The sequence below is a fragment of the Drosophila melanogaster genome, chromosome X (genome assembly GCF_000001215.4).
Source record: "Drosophila melanogaster chromosome X".
In the NCBI taxonomy this organism is placed as follows: Eukaryota; Metazoa; Arthropoda; class Insecta; order Diptera; family Drosophilidae; genus Drosophila; species Drosophila melanogaster.
In genome coordinates, this window is record NC_004354.4 from 19325066 (window position 1) to 19350085 (window position 25020).

The 25020-nt window shown below is 34.2% G+C and overlaps 1 protein-coding gene across 4 annotated transcripts, besides 2 other annotated features; it reads right to left on the minus strand.

Moving 5' to 3' along the window:
• Nucleotides 1-1453: 1453 nt before the first annotated feature.
• Nucleotides 1454-1565: a mobile genetic element.
• A 444-nt stretch (nt 1566-2009) lies between these two features.
• On the minus strand, nt 2010-23382 carry nAChRalpha7 (nicotinic Acetylcholine Receptor alpha7). 4 transcript variants are annotated; one of them, NM_001298507.1, is made up of 17 exons: nt 22771-23382; nt 22573-22668; nt 19840-19924; nt 18432-19085; nt 18053-18192; nt 17835-17879; nt 17663-17772; nt 17354-17534; nt 17217-17292; nt 16781-16975; nt 15438-15524; nt 9350-9459; nt 6423-6577; nt 6187-6303; nt 5036-5189; nt 4725-4868; nt 2010-4655 (listed from the first exon to the last, which is right to left on the minus strand). In NM_001298507.1, the coding sequence occupies exons 4-17, from the start codon at nt 18589-18591 to the stop codon at nt 4647-4649; spliced, it is 1683 nt and encodes a 560-aa protein (NP_001285436.1). In that variant the 5' UTR covers nt 18592-19085; nt 19840-19924; nt 22573-22668; nt 22771-23382; the 3' UTR covers nt 2010-4646. The 4 variants fall into 4 exon arrangements, with proteins under 4 accessions (NP_001285436.1, NP_728239.3, NP_996514.1 ...); NM_167645.4 differs by lacking the exon at nt 19840-19924; NM_206791.3 differs by lacking the exon at nt 19840-19924 and having other exon boundaries at nt 3489-4655; nt 22573-23382.
• Nucleotides 5564-5778: a mobile genetic element.
• Nucleotides 23383-25020: the final 1638 nt, after the last annotated feature.

The window sequence follows — 25020 nt, forward strand, 5'->3', positions numbered from 1 at the left end:
GTGTTGTGGCGAAAAGATTAGAAGTTTCGGGAGTTCGATGGACAATAACTATCTATTGACCAACCAACTACTCGCACTACTCTTAATTTTAATAATGCCTAGTTGCTCTCACTACATACGATTTCTTGGGTAAATATTAGCAATTAGATTAGACTACTTCAACTAGCGAAACCCCCAAAACGGCATCGCGATACAGTAATTGCCGTCATAATACTGTGCTCTATATAAAAAAGTCATCGCAATCTGAATGCCTCAGAATCTAAATATTTACGACGCTAATTCGTAGGGAAAAACTTTGGCCTACACCATGCGTCACTTTTAACCAAAAGTCAAACAATTTTGTACTGGGGAACCGTGATTGTTAATATTCTTTTGACGACACCACGATTGACTCACAGAAAGCACCAAAATGCTCGGCTCATTAATGGAGCTACAATTACTGGCATTTCTGGATGATTTTTTTTTGGGTATGATAGAAGAAATAAATTTTGGAACTGATTGTTCGGATATAAAAGCGTTTATTTGCTTTTATAAAATAATAACGTTTTCAATAAGGTGCGTCAGATTAAAAACAAATCAAACTATGCCCAAACAATCATTGATAGACATGATTGACAACATGTCACAAATGCAATTCATTCCTTATATTCATTTGCTGCTTTCACAATTCTACGTATTCTATGTATTAACTAAGCCCCGATTATAGTAACATAATAAATTATGACCAAATTTGTGTAACAAATTTGTCGATTTGTGGAAATCTCAAAGGGGCTTAATGACATTTGTTGTATTAATGATAAATATTAAAAAAAAAAATTAACATGTAGATGGCGCTGGCATAATGGAGGTTTAACCTAGCGCCACCTGTGTTAATCTAACGGTACTATCCATCGAAAATTTCACTACTTCCCATCTAAATTGCTATTATGAACTTTAAACTCAAACCCAAATTGTCGATTGAAAATCTGTGCTATTTATGCGACAATGGCTGTCTTCCAACAATCCGCAACTGCAACTGCACCAACATATTTGCGGCGTCCAAACGCCGATGGGGCTGGCGGTGTTGTCTTCAACTTTTGGAATCAACATATTTGCGGTTAGTTTATTGGCCGAGTTCGGGCAGGCCAGTCGACATTAACCGGTTCCCTGCATACGAGATCAGACCGAGAATAATACCGCGACCGATGCTGAGGGCCCATGCGATAATTACATACATATTTGTGGCGAGAAGGGGGCAGGTTCAGCAGCTAATTTTGCCACATTGTCACATACTTGGCGAACTACCAGTCCGCGCTGGAGTCGGAGTGTCCAACTATCCAATTACCAGCGATTGGATGACGCATCGAATGGCTAAGACGCAAAGCTAGTACCATCTTCCATTCCCTAGTGAAGAAAGCGTGGCAAAAAGTTGTTTTTTTTTTTTGTATCACATCGATAGAAATTTAAAAGTTTGGTTTGTGGGCGTAAGCGTAGGCGTGGTGGCATGGGTCAAACTTGCGCTGCATCTATGCCTCTATGTCTCTTTTCTAGATTTTCTAGTTCCTGTGATCTCGTCGTTCATACGGGTATAATGAATTTAATGAATTTTTTCCAAAAAACTAAGCTTTTGAATGGATTTCGAGATTTTGGTGAAATCATTAAGTAAATAGTACAATTTAAATATATTCACATCTATCCGCCCATTCAATAATAATATGTATCAATATAGATGCAGAAGAACATAAACTATAAACATAAATATAAACTATAAACAGAGGAACTTACTATTTCATATTTTGTAAATGGCCGTTACATATTCTTCATTTTGAAACCTATGCAAGTCTGGCATCACTTAAGATTCCTAAGTTTCGAACCTTTCGAAAAGCGCGGCATACAGAACGCTTGTATGTTGACAGCCTAGACACACACCAGTAAAACTGTGGGGCAACCCTCGAAGTTACGCCTTAAATTTAAATAAAAAATCTTACCTTCAATAGAATTAGTATTTTATTTGTTATTATTATTATTTTCTATCTTTGTAAAATATCCCATTGATTATTCCTGGTTTTCTTTTTTTTCAAATTGAAATTGTCCCGATTTGCACTAGCTAAAATGTAAACATTTTATTGTTTCCAGTTTCGGTCTTACATATTTTTTGTTTATTCTAAATTTTTACGGTTCTCATGAATTTTCTGTTAACTTTTTGCTGTTTTAATTTTAGTTTAAAAATGTGTTAAATCTAACTTGTATTCTAGCTTGCACTTGTTTATTTATTTTGTTTTTTTTTTTGGAAATTCAAAGATACAGTCGAACTTCGATAACACAAACCGCCATCTGGCAGCAAAAAAAAACAAAAAAAAAAAAAAAGAAATTCGATTATTATTACCCATGATTGGGTCATTGATTGGAGGCATTTTTTAGATTTAGATTGTTGCCAACGAAAATAGTTCTTCGACTACAAATAGAGAAGAAGCCTGAGTTATGGAAGTTTGACTGTAGTGATATATATTTCTTTCGTATCCATGAATATCTGCAATCGATCCTTCTTCTTCTTCTTCTTCTGTTCTGAAAACTATACTCTCTTGAAATAACTTCATTTAACGCTCTTTATATTCGGCATTCGTTGCTGTTGACACTCAGTTTGCTTCTTTTTTTTGTTTTCATTTAAAAATAGTTAACTTTATACTTGTGTTTAACATTATCATACAATTTTAGCTTATGGTTTTCCTCCAAATGATGTTATGTTGGCTTCATCTTTTTAAGATAAGTTTTTAAGTCAGTGTACTCGGATAGAAAAGATAACTTTTGTTTGCCAGCGAAGTGTGGGCTTTTCCTCATTTGCGAAGTTTGCGAAGTGACAACGTGGAAGGCAATCCGCAATGTATCACTGATCGGAAAATACTGACAAAAGCGCTACAAATATCGGCTATATAATGATCGCCAACATATACATACATATATGTATATGTATGTATTTCGCCCAGTTGCAAATTGTCAAATGGGTCGAATTTGAATGCCTAAAATTTGTCGAGATGCTGCTTGGACTCGAAAAATTGACTACACTATCATTGCGTTTAAATTGCTTTATGTTCTACAGAATCCTCTTTTGATTGATTTCATTTCATTCGCCAATTAGCATTAACTATACAAGTTAAAAATTTATGTTGGCGCCTAGTTATGAAGCACCCGTATATATTGAAGCACCGTTTAACCGCTGAACGATCAGCAGGAAAGACATGATGAATTGGGTGTGATATAGTATGATACCATCATATATGTATGTATGTATGTATGTATGTGTTGTAGCTATAGGCATCTATGTATTGTATGTATTTCATTTCCTCTAATGGCTAGCAATTATTTCTCCCTGTGTACTCGTACTCGTGCACATCGGCACTGCATATCTTTCTTGTTTCTTGTATCTTTTTACTGTTTTCATTTGGTTATTTGCAGAGTGCAATTCGATAATTTTAGCAAGTATTGTTTCTGTTTCTGTTTTTTTTTTTTTTGTTTGTCAATAGTATTCTTGTATGCATTTGTTAGCCTGGTTTTGTTTAGCATTTCACAACTATGTTTTGTTGTTGTTGTCCAGCTGCGTTTTAATTTCGACTTGTTAGTATCTATGAATTTATTGTGCGATCATTTCAGATAAATGACATTCTCCTATTGAAGTGTACTTCCATCCTTGCCTCGGCAGCAATTCATTCATTATTCACTATCCACTATTCACTATCCACTATCCACTATCCACTATTCACTTTTGCTTGCGTTCAATTTGCATTTGATTTGCTTGTGATTGATTTGCGTATTGCTAGTCTTTTGTCTTTTATAATTTTTATATCATAGCAACACACCACATCTGTGTATACAGTTCTTTGTCTATCAAAATGTAATAGCATGGGATCGAAAGTAGGGGTAAAACTTGATAAAACCAATATGCAGTACAAAGTGAACATAAGTTTCAAAATGCCTCGAATTCTACATACAGACTATATATTTTTTTTTTTTATAGTATTTAGATACTATAATTCAGTTGAACAACAGTGTGAAGCTGTATATATACACATACATATCTATATGTATATATCCTTAAATGTCATTTTATCTGTTCAAATCGGTTAAATGAGGGGGCAGGTGGATTGCAATTCTACGAGCGTTTTGCAATTTTCGATTTTCGTTTTAGATATAGAAACCTCTGCTTTGTATCTAAGGGGCAAGTTGAATGTACACGGCAACGTACATTTATGTTTGCCCGGAAATTTATTGTATTATATCGACTTTTATTTGCTTTTCGTTTGGTGTTTTTGGTGTTTTTTTTTTGTTTTCTTTTTTTGTTTTCAATACAAAATGCATTCACATACGTACATACGTTACTATCTCAATTCATTGTAATATTTTTATAACCATCAGACACATCTTTAAAAGTATAAAAATGTTGAATAGCAAAACTCTTTGACTGTCAAAGTATTTCAGTTTGAAAAGCTTAGATTCGGGCTGTTGAATTTGTGTTCTCTTCTGTTCCTAATATTTTGATTGGCTTCATATATTTCACAATACAACCGCAAAACTCCTCTGGCCGACCAGCACCTGTCACTTTCCGCTCCATTTCTCCACCTATTTTCCACTTTTCCCGCTTTTCCCCGCTTTTCCCAGCATCGCTCCTTCGCTTACGGGAACTGCAATGAACGAAAGTAAACATGCTTATGGCCTGGGAAATGGGAAACTCATCCACGGACTCCACTCACAATGAAATGCGGCGCTGAGAAGAGTACAGCGAGGGTTGCTATAATAGTAAACAAGGTGAAAATAATAAGGCACAAACGATCGACGACCATGGCAGCAAATTTCCAATCTCGCGTAATGTCGCTTGTTTCGTCCTCTTTTTTGAGCTGGAATGGTGAAAAGTGAGTGGCATGGTTAAGGGATTAGTTTAATTTTACCGAAAAGTAATGAAATGAAAATAAAGCAAGTTGCATACTTTTCAAGAGGGTATTCGATATATTCTTCTTGAAAGCTGCCCACCAAACTACCTTTTAGAGACTAGAGAGCGACCCACCTGTTCTGTTATCCAACGCAGCTCCTTGAGTATCAGCGCCAGTTCGTACTCCGCAGAGGATGTCAGACAGGTGTGGGAAATGGCCTCGTGCAAACGCCCGTCCACAACTGGACCAGCTGGTCCCACGGGTCCCACGCTGCCGTCATCCCCTTGCCTGTGTATGAGTTATGGTAATGTTTTAGATTGGGCAATCAAGTTCAGAAACCTGCCATCAACTGCCTTTTCCGCCATTGAAAACGGGCTAATCCAAATGTAATTGTCTGCATTCTTTCTCACACAAAAACGTACAGACAAAAACTTGCAGTTTTAAACAAATCTGCCATTGGGAATTCATTTCTCCTTTCGCTTTTTACATATGTATAATAAAAATAAAGACGATTTCACAGAAATAACTAGCATATTGAATTCAGAATAAATTTCTTTAGATTTCTTCTGTGGCATCCTATCCAAACTTAAAGAAAACAGCCCTTATGTGCAGCGAAAAGTTATTACACTGGCAAATTTCGTATTAAAAAATTGAATAAGAACAAGAGAGAATACTACAGTCGAGTTTACCGACTATCAGATACCCGTTACTTTTATAATTCGTAAGATCTCGACGTTCATCGACTCGACTATTGATCCTGATCAAGAGTATATACATACATACATATACTTTATATAGTAGAAAACGCTTCTTTCTGTCTGTTACATACTTTACAACGAATCGAGTATACCCTTTTACTCTACGAGTAACGGGTATATTAAATATGAAAATATTAAATTAGATCCAAGGTTCAAATATTTCATATTACGACTGCTATAGTATATAGTATATGCCAAAAAAAAAAATATAAAATCGTTACATTTACCATAAATGTTTTATATAAAAATACACATTTCTTGCAAAATAAACACAGTATTGAATGATAGTGAACGCAATAAAATTGGCATTAAATAAAGTTGGAATAGATTTAATATATATATATTTTTTTTTATAAAAAAATAAATAAAATATAGTTTCGTTCGTAGCTTGAGGAGATAGACGATGAAACAGCTGGCGAATCAGTAGAAAGTGTCAGAACACGTACTTCAAGTTTACGGATTCATTGCTGATGCATCGCCGATTCATCGCTGATTCATGGTGCAAGCAGCGTTGCACTGCCACTCACCTGTACATCGTCCTGTAATATGTGGGCTGGTGGGGCAAAGTCGCGCTGGCACATCGATGATTGCATCGGAAATCATCGTCTATATCGAGCACATTGGCCAGCAGAGACTTGGAGGATCTATTTCGGGTTAGTACACAGATAGTTTTTTAGAAGCATTTTTGGGGACCTAAAGTGTTGTGGGGGGTGGGGGGTGGTAAGGGGGCATTGGGCTTCGAGGTGCCACATGGCGACCGTACCTCTCCTTGAGCTCAACGTTTTGGATCTGTTGCTTCTTCTCGCCGGATGCGGAGGAACTCGAAGAAGAGGGCGGCGGCGGACATTCGTAGCCAACCTGTCCGGGTCTTTGCATGCGCAATATGCAAGGTAACCAATAAAGGAATATTACTCTTATCTGTGTGTGCGAGTTCGACAGAGAGACGGAGTGTAGTTGGGTAATGCGTTTAAAAATAATAGCAATACGAATTTTTAGTATTTTTTTTTTAAACATGAATGCCATTTAGGTTTATGTTAGTAATTTTTTTTTTTTTTTTTTTTTTTTTAAATTCATGATTAGTGTTTTAAGTTTTGTTTTATCGTTGTTTTCTCAGGTGCGTTTGTTTGTTTGTTGTTGTTGTTGGTTGTAAGTTTGGTTGAATTTTTTAAAGTTTTGTTGAATTAGCATGAAAACGAGGATGAACAAAAAGATGGTTATTTAAGTTTCGAGATTATTTAACAGTTCGTCGTACAGATATTTATCGATTGTTTTTTTTAAAACGTTGTTCGTTGTTGGTAATTATGAGATTTTTTTTTTTTTTTTTTTTTTTTTTTTTTGTGGGACAGCGATGATGAGTGTGTACGATTGATTTTGGTTTTTGTTGTTTGTTGTATAGTTTATTGACACGTGCAATTGTCGTCGTTGTTGTGGTCGCCATGTTGATATTTGAATATATATTTTTTTTTGGTTTTTTTTTTTTTTTTTGTTAAATAGTTAAAGTAACAGAGAGAGATAGAGAGATACACATGTAGAAAGAGGAAGATATATATATATATATATAGAGAGAGAAACAATTGAAGAGGCAATTGAGTTGAGTCATTTGCGTTGAAAGTAGTTGAGTTGCCGGTTTGCGTAGTTGTAGTTGTTGGCCAGAGTTTTAATTGAAAAATAAACATTTTTGTGTGATTATTGATGCTGTTGTTGTTAGACGATTTCTTAAGTATGTAAGTTAGTATGTGGAAAAACATGTGAACATGAACATTAAACAAAAAACGGAAATCAAGGAATATGAATGAAGTGGATCTAAACATTTGCAAAAAAAAAAAAAAACTTGTATTCAGTACTCTCGAAAGTACAAGTCAATAGTCTTAGGAACTAATTATGGGTAAAAACATACGATTTCATCCATATTTCATGTTCTAAGCTTCTATGAATTTAGGTCTTAAATAATGGGTACTGCATTTACTCGCCATATGAACGTTATATGGGTGAGCTTTTCTTTTTTTTTGTTTATTAAGGGTTAAATGCTTAAGAGTTTTAAATCAACAGCTCTATAGGGGGAGTATAACTCCAGGGGAATACCTAATCTTTAATAATCTCTGTCAAGGTTTATCCAAAAGTAGTTTATAAGTCGGACTCCACTTTGAAGCAGGGTTGAATTTTTGGTAATTAGTAAGTTATTATTTATGATTTATCTTGAATTCCAAAATTCGTTTTAATTGCATCGATTTTGCTAAATTATTTTTGAAATTTATATAAATATGTTCCGCATTGATTTATCCTTTTTAGTTGTTAGTTACAGTAAATATTTAAGTCTAAGGATTACACTCAGACTTTACTTACAAATTGCTAAATTACAGAATAAATTTTAGAATTGAAAATCCGCTCGATGGAGTTGAAACAAATATGCTTTGATCCGGAAATCGATTACCATAATCAGCATTCGCTTCGGATTTAGCATGGCAATATATCGAATCTTACATTATACGAACATACCTGTAATCCATTGATTAATTTTGAGGATAAATAGTTAACGTTTAGTTGTTGGCACTACTTAATTACAAGTCGCCAGAAATTAAAAGAAAAAAATGTTGCCAATTTTAAGGTTAAAGATTTAATTTACATTTAGTTCTGAAAGATAGAGATACACTTTGATTTTTAGGACACAAAAAAAATAAAAATAATTATGTTGGAGATTAAATTCGATCTTCGAGCGGCCTTTGTGTTTGTGTTTAAAACTACTAAAGTGTAAAGAAATTATTTTTTCGTGAAGTTATTAGTGAGCTTGTGTAAAAACCTATATATCATTTGATTTTGAATTAAAACGAATTAATAGTATGTCTCTGCATTTGTCTTCCTATTTTGCAAATAATCAAAATCACAATTAAACACTTTCCTATAGCTGAGATAAGAAATTGTATGTTTTATGGGCCAAATTGGTTAGTTGTTATTAGTTGCTTATGAAGCTTAAATTCAGCTTGAAGGCAGTCAGCTAACAATCAAGTATCAATTGTGTACCAAAAGTGTAAACTCGAAGTGAAAATCATTTCAATCACTTTGTGTGAATTTGAGACAATTTAAATCGAGACGTTTAAATTGAAATGCTAGTTAACCGATTATAGTGTGTGTTTAAAACTCTTAAGTATATAGGTTTGTGATCTTTAGTTTTGGAAAACATTGCGGAAAAAATGTATTTATTTAGTTAGTTAAGTTAAGGAAGTTAAGTAGGTAGTTGTTTAGAAGACATACATGTATGTATATACGGAGGGGGAAGTCAATTTTTGGTCTCTCATGCTTTACTTGAGTATATCTTGCAAGTCATTGGGTGAATGAATTTTTGTGGACGGGTGAGATTGAGTTTGGTGTATTTAATGGGCGAAAAGTATGGGTTGATGCAAACTGATGTTTTTATTATTGGTATCCTAGATATTTACAATTAAATTGATTGATTTAAAATGATCGGTTTATTTTTGGTAAGCCAAAAAACGTTTGTAACAAACAATAAATATACATATGTTTAGCAGTGGAATAATGCAAAAATTCGAAACATAATCGGTATGTTGTGATATATATGTGGAAAGAAAATTATATTGCATTGGTTTCGTTCTTTTTTTTTTTTTGTTTCTTTTTTTTTTTGTTTTTTTACAATGTATGAAAGTAGTAAAGTTAATTTGAATATAAAAATATTACCCATTCACTCATTTCATGCGTATCTGGATTTCTATGATGATAATTGAGGATAAGTATGGTTGACACAACTGATGAGGCCACCATAAACATAATGCAATTGAAATAAGTTCCTAGAAGGACACAAAAATTACACAAACTTGTAAAAAGTATTCGATTTGTTCAAATTTCTCTTAACCTAGTTCCTAATCGAACACGCATAAACGGAGATATAGTGTAGGTGTGTTTTTTTGTTCGGCCAACTTCAATGCTTTTCAGTGCACCCATTTTCCCATTTTCCCATTTTCCATTCTGATTCTGATATATCACGGTACTATTTTGATCTCATATCTAGCAAGCATTTAGTTATTGAATAGTATAGTATGATGAAGTAATTGTACATTTTAAAGATACAAATATCAAAAGCTTCTGTAGCTGAGACTTTATTTTTTAGGTAAGATTAGGTAAGATTTTAATACAATAAGCAAAATGATGTACATTATACAAAAATAAGTTAGCTCTCTTTGTTAGAACAACGCGAATCGAGAAGCAAATTGTTAGAAAATATATACTATATGTAAGAGTGTGTTAGCTGGTATATATAGTTAGTTAATGCCTAATTAATCAATTGACTGTGTGATAAATTACTTGCGAAATATCTGCTTTTGATTACCATTTAAGTTAAGCACAACCACGACATATTCCACAGCCGTAACTGAATCAAGACTTTATTTATTATTTATTATTTATTATTAGAAGGAAAAAAAGCGAAACGCACATTTTTAGGCCCAAAAATCATAAGCTAAAGTCCTGCCGCCCACCTGCTTGTGTGTATCTGAAAATAGTGTGGGTGGGGTTTTTGGGGAAATATTGAGGTTTGTGAATACAAAACCAGTTTATTAAAGTCTCGCCGAGCCTTTAAAGTTCATTTTGTACACATCGATGGCGGCGGGAAAATGGAGAAGTCACTTTTGTAAAATGCCAAAGAAAATTCACTGGTGGATGAAAGGGGGGGAGTTGGGGGGGGGGCGGTGAGGAGGGATTAGGGCGCGAAATCCAAAATGATACTTTTGGGATAGAAAACGTACGCGGTATATGCGCTGGCATTTCTGCCATTTCCTTTCTGCCATTGAATAAAACTCGGCCGTGTGGGCGGAATATTAAAAGGGGATGGGCGTTTCACACAGATTGTTCGAGTGAAATTAACTAAAAACTTTCAATGCCAAAACCCTCCCCCCCTCCCCCCTACCCTCTCGCCAAATCGCACGGATGGCGTTTCCTCCTAGCAACCAAAACTCATCAGTGGCTGACATTCCCGAAATTGATCGATTCAAAGCGTAGGCCAGCTGCAAAATTTGGCAGCTGGATGTGGATGGATATTTGACGTTTTGCGAAGCGGATACGAGTATATACATCTATATATATATATATATATATATATATAATTATCGCCTTAAATTCGCATGCAGGGTGATGTCAACCATTTGCTCGTATAACCGAGTGTACAACCAATTATCCGCAATCATCATTTTATTTTAAAAATCGAGATCTAATTGGTAATTTTCTTAATCGTTGAGTTAAGTTTTTTCGACTTATGCATATATGTATGTATTTTGAACTCTGTCTATGTTCATTTCCACACGTTGTTCGTTGTTATTGTTATTGTTCTGGATAGAGGGATTTTCTTTTGATGTTTTTTGCAATTTAATGTGGGGGAATTAAGATTTGAATGGGATATTATTAGAATGATATTAGTACACATTTATTGTCTTGATTAGGGCGTTTGGATTAATAATTAATGTTGAATAGATTAGAATGCGATGTGAATGGTTTGCTGGAAAATAAGGCTGTAGCCTTGCTACTTTACAGTCTTCAAATTTACTCGCCATATGCCATATGTCAAAAAAAAAAAAAAATTGTTTTAATTGTTAATTGTTTCTTGGGGCACACACGTTTCGCTGAGCGCATGAATTGCGAATACTCTTTCAATTATACTTGAGTATGATTTTTCTAAGATATGCAAAAATCTGCTAAGTTACAACGAAACAAATATCTGGGCATGTGGGCTAAAAATAAAATAATAATACAAACCAAATAAATGGGTTGTTTTCGTTTTTGAATTAACCTTAAGTTTCAAAATATGGACTTTCAGGATTCAAATGTATTTTTTTCGCTCATTTTTTAAACTAAAAAAAAAAAAAACAAGGCAAACAGAGCTGGAAAAACATCGATGGCAATATCAAATTCGCCACTTTTATTTTCATTTTTGAGAACCATCGATTGTTTCTCTTTACTAATTTTCGTCACTAGTTGGGAAAGCAGCAAGTAAGCTTGAAAAATGCATGGGCTTCACAGTATTCGATTTTAAACCACTCGGAAATTTGGCCTATTCGTTAAAAAAAACACACTTCGACGCTTTTGATTCATTGATTTCTAAATATTTAACTATTTTATTTTGCAATGATATATATATAAGGTAAAAAAAGTCGCGTTCGCTGACTATAAGACACTATGCTAAAAATGTGTTATGTTTATAGAGTTTCTATGATATATGTAAATAAAACATTTCATTTCCCCCAAAAACACAGATGTTTTTCCGAGCTCTATTGGTATGTGAAAATAAACTATTGATGGTTATATTATTGTATATGCCTGAAATTATCAATCAGTATCGCTTTGAGATACATATGTACGTATGTAGTGTAGTTTACGGAAAAGGTTGGCAGAATTCCAATACCTGTTCACAGGATAAGTAATAGCAAATAAGTTACTGCATTTCCTTTAAATTGTGTTATACAATTTTTTTTCGGTGGGAAAGTCAACGAAAGTTACGATTTGTTGTGTTTTATTTACAAGTGTGAGGGAAATTCTTCTAGCCTATGATGTATTAATTTATTTAGTATTAATTGCCCAAACAATTGAACGGAGCAATAAAGATATTTATTTTATTTTATACCACACTACTGGGTAGTTAAACCGAAAAGTTAAGATATTAAACCATAGATAAATAGCAAAAATAAAACAAATGTCCAAGATGTAAAAGATGTCTGACTGGAAAAATTATGACTGCAGATGTAATACCGTAGTTATCTTTGCAGATGAAAAAAAAAACCTCCTACCTATTATGCAATTCATCATGAATAGAATAATAAATATAGCTATAAACAAACTAAGCTATTGAGTCAGTTAATAGGGTATATTTCAAGTCCGTAGAAACCCAATGCATACATGTATGCATACATAAGTATGATAATCGAATATTTCAGTGTTGCAATTCAGTAGTTATCGATCGTATTTGTTTGGTTAGTTAGCATTGCTTTGGAAATAACTGAACATATCATAAACACAATAAATTCAGCAATATGTACACACTACATTTTAAATCTGGAGCAAATCTTTCAGAAGAGTATTATCAACATTTATGTCACTCAACGAAAATATATTTTTCTTCTTGAAATGATCAGATGCTGATGCTGATTTTGATTTGGATCAAGAACTATATATATGCATGCTTTTCCATACAAAACAGCTATTGTGAAATGGAAAACAGCAATGCAACAACGAACAAATCTATCTAACATATGTATATTCTTGAGTTTCCTAGCAATGCTATCGATTTTGAAAACTTAAGTCGACTTTTAGGAGCTTGAATGAAATGCAATGGTAGAAACACGATTTGTTAAGCAAATGGAATTGTTCGACTGAAGATTGTATCTACACCACAATATGCGAAAAAGTATGGGATTCTATTACACATTTAATATCTATTCAATTCGAATAATCATCTATGATAATCATGATACTCTAGTTCAGCTCACAAAATAAATGAATTTAAGAAGTCTTCAAGTTGAGTTCGTAACGAATAAAGATTTATAATCGCTTTAATTTCGGTTATTTTTTATTATTCTATTATGTTTTTAAAGTTGAATTAAGTGATTAGAAGATATAAGATTAAGTATTTGTTAAAAGGGATTTTACCGGAAATCCTGTAAATGAATTCTATATAATTCATAAGTAATAAACAAAAAAAAAAGCATGTTAGTTACTCATGTAGAACGGTTGGAAATTTTTAAACTTTTAAAACTAAATATTAGCTAAAGTCAAATAAATATTGATAATTTAATTTGATTCTTCGGGGAAACAAGATTCTTTCAGTCGCGTGATTCTAAGAGTTTCCTATTTAGAAAACACAGATTTTTAACATAAAGTTGCGGCTATTGAATATTGAAAAGTGGTTACATAATCTTAATTGTATGTATGAAATTCTGCCACCTTAATCGCCGTGAATGCGCAGACAAATCGACTTTTCTGATATATATACGTTTATATTTGATCCTATGTCACAGCTATTTGGTGCTTTTTCGATATTAAATACATTAAAAATATTGTGGCGCAGATGAATGGAGATAGGGTATAGATCTCGGATTACAACGGTGTACTTCATATATCGGTGTTATTACTATATATATATATATATAACATATACGTGTTGGTGGGTGATTATGTGTGTACGTGGTATTTGCGTGGCGCTTAGTGGGAAAGGTTTGAATTGATTTCGTTATGTGGAAATCAAATTTTCCTCAGTCCGAGATGCTTGACGTATGGAAAAGTCAGGCGGGCATTTGTGTTCCTTCATGCCAACAAGAACATTTTTTCGCATACATTATGTGGTAGTGGTCCTTGGGAAATCTCACTGGCGTTAAACCAAAACGAATCAATTGAAATTAATATTTAATTCAAACAGAAAACCGAACGGATATGTAAACAGAAAGTCTGCGCTACGCAGACCTGAAATTCCCCCAAATGAGTTTGCACAAATGAAATCCATAAATGTATGCATGTACATATGTATGTATGTATGTATGTATGTTGTACGATAATCGTAGTCAAACAAGAAATACAATACTGGAAAATCAAAAATATATATATATATATATAAATAGATATATATGCTTTTGGCTCGAGGAGCAAACGGAAAGTAAAATTCCCTACCAGTTTTTTCTTTAGGATTTCATAACAAAATGTTTCTACTTCGGCTGCATACAACAGGTATACAAATATTTAAATTAGTGAAAACTAATATTTGAGTTCATAAAAGTGTGTAACTCGTGTTGTGTTTGTAATTGCGTGGTCCAAAATACTTGTACAGTGAAAACATGTGGTAATAGGTTGCAAAATGTGCGAGATTTAATAAAATATTTAACTAACTGTGCGCTGCCATGCAAAGTAAATTGGAACTGTGAAACAATATAATGCTTTCAAATTAAAAACAATTTAAATGTAGCAATTTAAATGAGAAATAATCGAAATGATTAATTTAATTTAATTAATTTATTTATACAGACGTATATACTACATGGAATCAATCTTTTTGATTTTAATGAAAAACGAAACGAATTATCAAAATTGATTGATAGTGAATAAAAACATTTAAAACCAATTACAGTTGCAATTAACTGTTTTAAAATATAATTATTGTTACTAAATTTTCAATGATTTGGAAAGTGATTATCAATATCAGATATTAGCTTATTAAGCTGAATGTTAATTTTCCGCTGAATTTTTTTTTGCATAAACTAAGTACTCTAACCGAAATTTCAATACCCTGAACAAATGGAAAAGGTTCCCAAATTCACATTTTTTATAATGAAATAATAACACATTGAACAACATGCTTAGCATAAACGTTAGCATAAATTCGAAAAGCATGCCTGTGTAGTTCTTTGAACTCCCTACTTGTTTCAGTGTATGTACTTATGATAGTGCTTGGTAGGGGGATTCATCAATCAAGGGCTAACAAGATGATTATATGGATTCTTTTATTTTTGGGAAGCTAAATTTTAGCCCTTTATGTGTGCCCCAATTCACAGAGAAATATAATTTCTTGATAAGAAAGGCAAAACATAAATTCAGTGATGGTTTATTTCAACGCTGAGACGCCAAAGCTGTGCGGAAAGAAGAGTCTTGGATGATTGATTGCTGAATGAGTAGTTGAGAGTAGTGCGTTAGTTTAGAAACTTAGTCAGACGTAGATTTGAATTGAGATTGAGATTGAGATTGAGATTGAGATTGAGATTGAGATTGATATTGTGACTGGCCACGATCTACTTACCGAGCAGCGGTACCGCATCGGAGGTCGCCGGCATTGTTTCGGCCACCATGTTGAGGAAGACTGTAAGCGATAATAGAATTGTAACTCCTGAATGTGGTCAGCAGCAGGACGGGATTAAAAGCGCCACTCAATCAATCAATATGTTTCAGTTGATATTGCGGCGATTCACAGTATTCATTGTATTTACAGTATTCGAAGTTATCGCGATAGAATGATGGCGGCATGGAATTAAACGAAAGTTCATTTGTTAGTCAATGAATATGTTGAATGCGCTGCCACGATTATTACACATTAAATGCGTGCACTATTACGATTACGTTAACAAAATAGTTTATTGTAATAACCAGTGATCCTGCTGATTCCGCTCCTCATGATCCTGAATTTGCGACTGCCGCTTTGCATGTCCAATGTCTTGGCCAGGTTTATTGGATGGTCGCCATTTCCATTATGACCTTTCTTTCGTTGCCTTCAATAAAAAACTACTACCGTATTTTCTGCACTGAACCTCACCCCCTTTCTAGCAATTCAAATTGAAAAAGCTTTCAGTTTTCCAGATCCCGTCCGAAACTCAGTACACATAATATTCGTGGAAATATGTATAACAATTGATTATGATTATTGCATATGATCTTAAGTAATTCAGGTTTAAAAAACAGAGAGAACTGTTTTTGAGTTGGTGTTTCGAGTTTTCAATTTAATAAATATTTAATATATGGTTAAATTTGTTTTTTTGTATGAATCAAATTTGTATATTATCTTGCACAAGAAACTAATCAACCAAAAACTAATCAACAGAATTTGATCAAACAAGGGCACATAGTGACGAAGGCTTTTATATCGCACAGTGCGCTTCGTCACTACGTGACTTCTGTCACACATATTGCCACGAATATATATATCGAATACCGAGTGCAGCAAATTAAAAGGCTATTCACACTGGCTTAAGTGGTTCTGCATTAGCATGAAGAAATATTCTAAGATGGAAACAGTGGGAAGAATTCTTTAGAGCAAGTTTTTAGCTAGAATGAGTTACAGAGTTGCATGCAAAAGATCTACATTTAAATTCCAATAGATACTCCAGATGCATTAGCATGTCTAAGAACAAAAGCAAACAAGAAGTAAATGAAGGTAGCATTGTAATTTACACAATCTCGACTACTAGGTAATTAAGTTCGTTTCGTTCTAAGCTCGAATCGGTTATCGGCTATCGTTTATCATTTATCGCTTATCGATTATCGGTATAGTTTGTAGTTTTTGTATTTAGTTGGTAGTTTGTGAAAAATTCGTGAGCACAGAGATAGAAGGGCAGGGAGATCAGGCCAGAACATCTGGACGACACTTACCAAGCGAAAGCTTTTCACCAGAATCTGGTGGCAGTGTAAACCCTAGCAGTGCCATGGAGGCGATCAGTACGCACGGCACAATCAGATTGAAAAAATAGTACAACGTTTTGCGCCTTATCAAAATGGCGAATGTTATGTCAATATAAGGTTCTGGGCAGCAATTATAGTAGATTTCATTTCGTTTACCGGGCACACCTGTCAGTTGAAGTTCGAATCATTGAAACGTGTGGTGTTTTTTTTTTGTTTTTTTTTTTTGAGCAAATGGTATTGATAATTTTTTTTTTTTTTTTTAAATGACACATGATTTGTTGATGGAGTAGAGAAGAAGGAGATATTATTTACGAAATTAATAAGATACATTTCATACGCATCGTTCTGAATAAATCAGATGGGAGATAGAAGTGTGTGCTCAGCTTGCGGGGAGCACATGACCTACCTAACAAGTCCCATTCGCCATTGGTTATAAAGCTAGAAATGTCGCCACCAGCTTCGTCCTGCAACTGCAGGTCCAACTGGGAAATGCACGAAGTAGATCTTATTCGTTAGTAGCTAGCTTAGTAACTGTGTAGTTACCTGAAACCCATCGTAGGTCCACGAACCAAATTTCATTTCACATCTCTGATCGTCGAATGGAAACCACGTAATGTCGATCTTACACGTTGACTTAAATATACCTGGCGGTACGTACAGACAGCTCCCATTATTGCGAACCACCACATTTGTGGCGTACGTTCCATCGAAGCCCTCGTCGGCACTGGAAAGTGTCGTTAGAGAAGGAGGCTTCACTGTAGCAACTCACAAGGCATATACATACATATACATATGTAAGCATGCATTATATAGGAATATATAACTATGTGTTTAGTTAAGCGAATTAATCACCTGTTGTACATCAGTACATCCGGTTTCCATAGGCGATGTGGCGGAATTCGCAGATCCCGCACACCACCGAACTCACTCGAATTCCATCGAAGATTCATATCGTTCCATTCCTAATAGTAGACAACATTGGATTCATTCCCCCGTGGAATTTTCCTATGGCATAATAACTTACCAATTTGAGCCAAATATTCGTTATAAGCAGTTGATTCTTTTCGTCCTGAAAAATAAGAAAAAAATACAAACTTATTGTAGTCTCTACTTAGTCAATCGTAGTCTGATTAACAGTCCAACAATGATATTATTCAAATCGAATGATATAAACTTTTTTTCCAATTGTCTTAAGCTGTTTAAACGTCATGGATTTCCCAACATCTACTAGTATTCACTTACCACATCGATAATCTGCATGAGTGTTAGTCCGAAGCTCAGTTGCAATGGATCGGATTCATTGACCACCGGACGCTCCAGGCTGTTGTAGTTGTCCAGAAGGGCGTGGAGTAGCCGCTTCTCATGGGGTCCAGCCGCACAAGCTGGTTAGATGGTAGATGAAGCAAATGGTGGTTAAAAGGCGCCTCAACAAGGACTCCCTAAGGATTTGTGGCCGAAGGTGCATTATGAAAATATTATGTTAAATATGTACTGATGTGATTGATTGATCTATTGTATAGATCACTGGAACGTATTTTGCTAGCTATGTACTGTAGATATACCACTTTTTTTTTTTTGGACATGGAGAGATGGGATGGATTGAACTGGATTTGGCACTCACCCGGTATCATAATTAAAAGTCCCAGGCCATAGACCAGCATTCTGCCACCGTTTGCAGTGGCCTCCGGCAATGAGTGCGGTTGTGGGAAGCTCATGGATCTCGTTCTATCCTGACCAGGGCAGGATGGATTGTCTGGCCGACTGCGTGATGGCTTCTTCATAACTCGCTTGAGTCTTGGAGTTCGAATATTCTATATCCTATATTCGCAATCTAGATCTTTTGGAGGAGGGGGGGGGTGGTGGTGTTGGTGTTGTGGCGCAGTTGGTAGTTAGTAGTAGTTAGTGGCACTCAGCCTCCTTTAAGTTCACTTCCATAGTTTTGCATTTTGATTGTGATGCCGTCCGGTGTGTTTTGGTGTTTCGATGTTTTGATTGGTGTTGATAATCGATAATCGTTAGTCGATAATCGATAATCGCTTATCGAATTTCGCTTTCCGGTCTACTACTGTTCGTGCGCATTCGAGCCACTTTTTGCATCCATTGACTTTCTTCTAATCCCACGCTTTTCGTTAGCTTTCCAATTTTGATCGACTTCTCATATTGTATCGCCTTACACGTCTAATATTCCTCAGCTTTGATTGTATTGATATACTTTCTTAATTGTTAATTGCAACCGTTTTGTGCGCTTCCTACAGGCCGATCCATTTTTGACAGGCTGTAAGGAAATGAATAGTTGCAAACAAATTTTAGTTCGCGAATGGAAATAATGATTTAATCTAAGTAAAATATTTATTCTAATTTTTAGACCTTCGTTTCGGACATTGAATAATTCAGTTCCCCCTTATTCAGAAGCTTAAATTTCGTTTTCTAAACAATATTTTCAAAGAAATGACTAAAACTAGTTATGTGCTCATATGGCAAAATGTTCACAAAGACACAAATGTATGCATAGAATATAATTTTTAAGATGTACATTTATTTCAAACACTATTTATATTATTTAATATCAAACAATTTTGTTTGTCCACGACTATTTCCGGTGATTTGGCATCATTTCATCAGCCGCATATTAGGGGCATTGTGATTTCCGTGATCCGGAAAATCCATTAAATGCAAATTCGTGGTCATGTTTATTCGCATCAAACTTTGAGTTTATGGCCTGGAAATAAATTTAAATTTTCATTTTTTTTTAAATGTCTATTTTATCGAATGCATTGCATGCAGTTCTTAACCATTTGGTATAAAATGCCGCACTATAAGTCACACAAATTACAATGCATATTAAATAGGTATTTAATGAAAACAACATGCAAAATATACAATTTTAACGTTTTAAATAAACTGGCTGATATCAAATGCGGTCAAACTTCTAGCAATTATGAATACATTATGCAGGCTAATAAGATATGTACATACATATCTGGATTCTTATAAAAAACCATAACTTTTGTAAAACTTTGTCGACTTACCTCTGGAATAATCCTTCGGTGCACTTCGTATTTTGTTTTATTTGACGCATTTTCATTTGGTCGAATTCGAAAATGCCAATCCCATCTGAAAAATATACACATTTGTTATATCTCACTACTTGCAACATATCTGAGTTATCTGTTTAATTTAAAAAAAAAAACCAAAAATGATAGCTTAGAACAATGCAAATAAAATCTGGAATAAATATTACGGGAGATAAGCCTTTTAAGCCTACGAAGGTTTAAAAAAAATGAAGAAATTATACAACTGTTTTTTATTTGTTGCAAATTTTGTATATTTCTCTAATTGCAAACCGGCGTACATTATGAAATATATATATATATCGGTATATACAATATATGATAAATCAGTTTATACACTGCGATAAGTAATTTCTAATCAAGCATTTCTTAGGTGGATAAGATATGCAGGCAATTTTATTTTTTTTTTCTTTTGTTCAATGTTACTAGACTAAAAGTATTGTTTGTGAATTATAGGAATTACCATTGCAAAGCGTACTATTTACAACAAATAAGCACTTGAATCGCTTCACAAAATTCGAAAAGCGCAATGGCATAAAAATTTATTTAATATGTATCTTAATATTTTTGTAGACAATCTAATTTAAAGTGCTAATTGAGTGATACAATTCAAAAAAAAAAGAGTTTATGAAAGATTGGCTTAGAAAAAGGTTTGAAAATGTGATTTGAATTTGTACTGGTTTTCAAATATACTAGATATTTCTTTTAATTATAGCGAATATATATACATAATACATAGCTCAAGCACTAAGTTTAGTGTTAAGAAAATAATTGGCCGCAAGAGCTGGTGACGATCTTTGTAATTGAGACTTAAAAGCTATTTGAATTTTGGACTACATTCAATTCAAAGATGCTACAGATTGGGCTTACTTATTAAAAAAAAATAGATAAATAAATAAATAAATAGATAAATAAATATGCACACGTTTACGACCCAAACAAATGGATGATAAAGCAGCACTGTGCAGCTGATTCAAAATTATATTCAAAATTTATTCGATAACATCCTTAAAAATTCCCATCGCCCTGGGACCGTAAAACATCCTGCGGCAGTCCATTATCATTTAGATTCTTGGCCAGCTGCTCCCAATGGATTGGTGGAATACAAGTACAAGTACAAGTACATACATATACCAAATATAACCCTGTTACCCCAACGATTAAGTCCCTCGCAATATCTACGCTTTGCTGTCTAAATTGTGGAGGAGAAAGGTGGTGCTTTCTTTTTCGGATGTCCCATGGACTTTCCCCTGGAATGGAGCAATGTTTTATGAATTTACAATGGAATTGCGTGCATATCTACTTACATTTTTTATTATTTTTTTTGGGGGGTATTGAAAATTTGCTACGAAGCGGGCGAAAATGTGTAGGGATGCTAGGGATGTTTGTTTCAACGATTTTTCAATTAGTTATTGTGCCGCATTTTAATTAACTTGTAAGTAAACTGTTCTATTCTTTTATCTTAAAACTTGTAGAACGCGCTGATGACATATTACAAATTGAACTTATATTTTTCTGCTCACTGCAATTTAACAATATTCGCGTTTAATATTTATGAGACTGCAGCGATTGCAAATAAACTGATTTCATATACACAATATGCACAACAACAACACATACAATACGACTAGCGATTTTCTATTTTTAAACAATGTTTGTGCCTTTCGAGTGTCCCTAATTCAAATTCACTCAGTCATGCAAAAGTTTGCTAAAACGAAGCAATAACAAGCTGCGGTATTTATGTATATAAACTTAAATTAAAAATACATTTGCCTTATCACTTACCTGCGAGTGTATGTTTATTTAACTCTGTTTATCACTTGCACTTGAGAAAATGAAATAAATTAACACGAACTAGAAATTCTGCATTGCAGAAATTTAAAGACAGCGTTTTAAATATATATTTACTCATTTTTGGTAAAACAATTGCCTCATAATAATAATATGGAACAATTTATGCTAACTTATGAATATTTGCACTCGTTATGATTTAAAAATAAATTTAAATTACATTTTATTATTATTATTATGACATTGCAAAAAAAAAACCGTTTTAGTTCAACCGTTTTAATTTTTATCGTTTATTTTCTTATTAATACTCGTATGTGCATATATTACAAGTCTATTTTGAAAGTTTTCATAACATCAGTATTGCCTATTTTATATTTTAAATTTAATATTTAATATTTCGCGTTAATGGCGCCCAGCTGAGTTGTATATATATGTTTTTTTGCCAGCAAATAAAAGTGTTTTGTGTTTTAAATCGCCTCACAAAGTGGAAAAGATTAATGTAACAGGTAGAAAAAAAAATCCTTAAAATAAATAGTAAAAATTACTTCGGCAGATACATATGTATAGGTTTTTAAGCACATCCAGGTGTTTCATTCAATTTAAGCACTAGTTTCATTAACCATAATGATTAAATTGATACCCAAATGGCTTGTAAATCCCCTAAATTCTCGCAGGACAAGACTACATTTCATATCCTGTTTTCAGCTGATGAAAAACTAAACTAATTAATTCAATTCACAAGTTGAAAGCTGTATTTTTTTTTTTTTTTGTTTCTTTCCTTCTGAGAGTTGAGAGTTGCATTCAACCATTTGATGCAGATGCTGAGATGCGTTAGCTAAATCCCTGGCAATCAAATCAACACAGGTTTCTAATGATAAGCGGTTTTCCTTGGGCACTCACCAGTCATAATATTTGCATAGATACGAATGAATTGTCTAGATCCATTGAGAGTAATCTTTATCTTTCGGTTTGCCTCCTGACCGAACGATTTGTGTTCTAAATTGGATGCAAAGTGTGGGAAATGTGGGAAGGACAATGGAAAACGAGTTCCATGAGTACTGATTGCACTATCATTTGGCTATTTGCACAATTACTGACCGCTGGCTCAAGGAACTTTATGCATGGCACTCTGCACATGGCACAGAACTTGTACAAAAAAAAATTACTGATGCATATATAGGTAGATTTATATATACATATATATATATATATGTGTGGCTAACACCTTTAAAAAAAAAAAGTTGATCGCTGCGACGACAAATGATTGCAGGTGATTTTACGACGCGTTCGAGGATTTATCATTGATTTCACATTCCATGCAAAGAACGCACATTTTTGGCAGTTTGTTTGTTTGTTTGTTTGCTTGTTTGTTTGCTTCTTGCTTGCCAGCAGCTATTTTTCTCGCAAACTCGGATTTGGATTCGGTTGCGGATTCAGACTCCGTTTCGGATACGGATACGGACACGGATGCGGATGCGGATGCGGCTGCGAATGGGACAGATGTCACCAGCAATTCCCCGACCGATTCGCTCACGACCACGCACTCGACTGAATGGCTGTGAAAGCAGGAGCCAACGATGCCGCACAACAACAGTCCAAACTAACACAACAGCATTGCCGAGAAAGCCAAGAATGCCGAGAATGCCGAGAAAGCCGAGAAAGTAGACAGTGGCCACGAGGAGCGGGCTCGACTTTCCAACTGCAACTGAGCCGGAGTCCGCGACACGTGGCCAATGGATATCGTGTCGGTGCTGTGACCTTAAACGAGAGCATAACATAGCCACATCGGGTGTCCTTCGTGTCCTTCGACTGTGTTGGCTCCTGCTGTTAGCAGCGCACACGCCTAGCCGGAATGTTGTGAAAAGTAAACAAATTCGGTGGCACACTGCCACTCAACATCCTTGCTGTTTTGATGCATGTTACGAATGCACTGAACTGGACGCCACGTGGTGCTCCCCCCAATGGCAATTTACTTATGCCGGATATGAAAAAATATAGAATGCGATGCTTTTCAAGCTTCAAAACGATTGTATATCCTTAATTAAAATGAAAATAATTCATGCAATCAGTCAAGTAATCAATCACTTTAGACGGAAATCAGGTAGCGCATTTTGTGACACAAGGATTTAACATCATTCATGTGTCGTACGGTACACGTGGCAAAAAAAAATGTATGATATCATACAAGAAACATAAAAAATGCAAAAATTGTGTAGATAAATATGTAACAAATTCGGAGGGTTAAACATTAAACATAATGCATAAAACTACAACAATGACCGCAAATCATTGAAAATTGTACTTGTTCGATTTTATGCCACTATAATTAATGGTTTTTTTTTTGTATGTATCGCAAAAGAGTTTCCACCCCTGAAAGCTGTTATACCCAGTTTAGTTGACAGCAATCCACAACATAATATCCACATGTTAACACAGGATCCACTAGACTTTTTACCCCTAAAAGCTTTTTCATATTGCAAGTTGGCTTTTGCTCCACATCGTTTTTTGTGTATAACGTTATGCCATAAATATAACGTTATTCCATAAACATAACGTTATGCCATAAACCACATATTCACCCCTAGTTTCCATAACCTAAGGTTTTTATGGAAAGTTATGTCCCAAAGTGTCCTGAATATGAAAGTGTCCCTATGGAAATAATCTTAAGAAGCTTGAGCTTTAAACTTTCTTTACGGGGGTATACTTTAAAAGCTCAGTTCGCTTTTAAAATATACTCCAATATGAAAACCAAAATCATTTTCCGTTTCAAACCTAAATTTGGTTGTGAGAACAAGCTACATTTCATATTTCACATCATTAAGAACTTTAGAAGCCCTAAACTTTTCCTAAATAAGCTTAGACTATAGAAAGTAGCTTATATTAATTTAGGCTTAACTCTTTTTTTATTGTTATTTTTATTTTAAAAACTACCTTCAGGCAGCCTAAACACTTATATGTTTAAGAAATAGAAATAAGTAATATTATATTAGTATTAGACACAACGTTAACAATTTTTGATTACTTACTAAGATAAATGTTTCGTACATTTAAATATTGATTGACAACTAATACTGGGAATTGGGATATATTTTTTACGACAGGATTCTAGTTGATCCAGATCCACTTTCTATGCATCTAGAAACGCATGTATGTATGTACCAAGAAGCATTGCACATTGTTCTCAGTATTTTACTCTGAGCTGTACGGATTTTCTTTATGGTGCAATTTAGCAGCAACTCCATAAACTTGAAAGCCATATCTTCAAATCGGTTTGAGGATGGTTTTATATATAGCCAACTTGCTTTTTAAGGAGAGCTTGATACTAGGAGACAGGAGCCACGATATTTT

Bases quoted from the DNA above. Each gene is read 5' to 3' on its own strand.
- nAChRalpha7 (NM_001169324.2), bottom strand. From the start codon at position 18,591: ATGAAGAAGCCATCACGCAGTCGGCCAGACAATCCATCCTGCCCTGGT. The intron at 17,293-17,353 runs GTAACTACACAG...TGCATTTCCCAG, and splicing joins GGACCTACGATGGGTTTCAG to TTGGACCTGCAGTTGCAGGA. The intron at 4,869-5,035 runs GTGGGTCGCTCT...TCACCATTCCAG, and splicing joins TGCGTTGGATAACAGAACAG to CTCAAAAAAGAGGACGAAAC.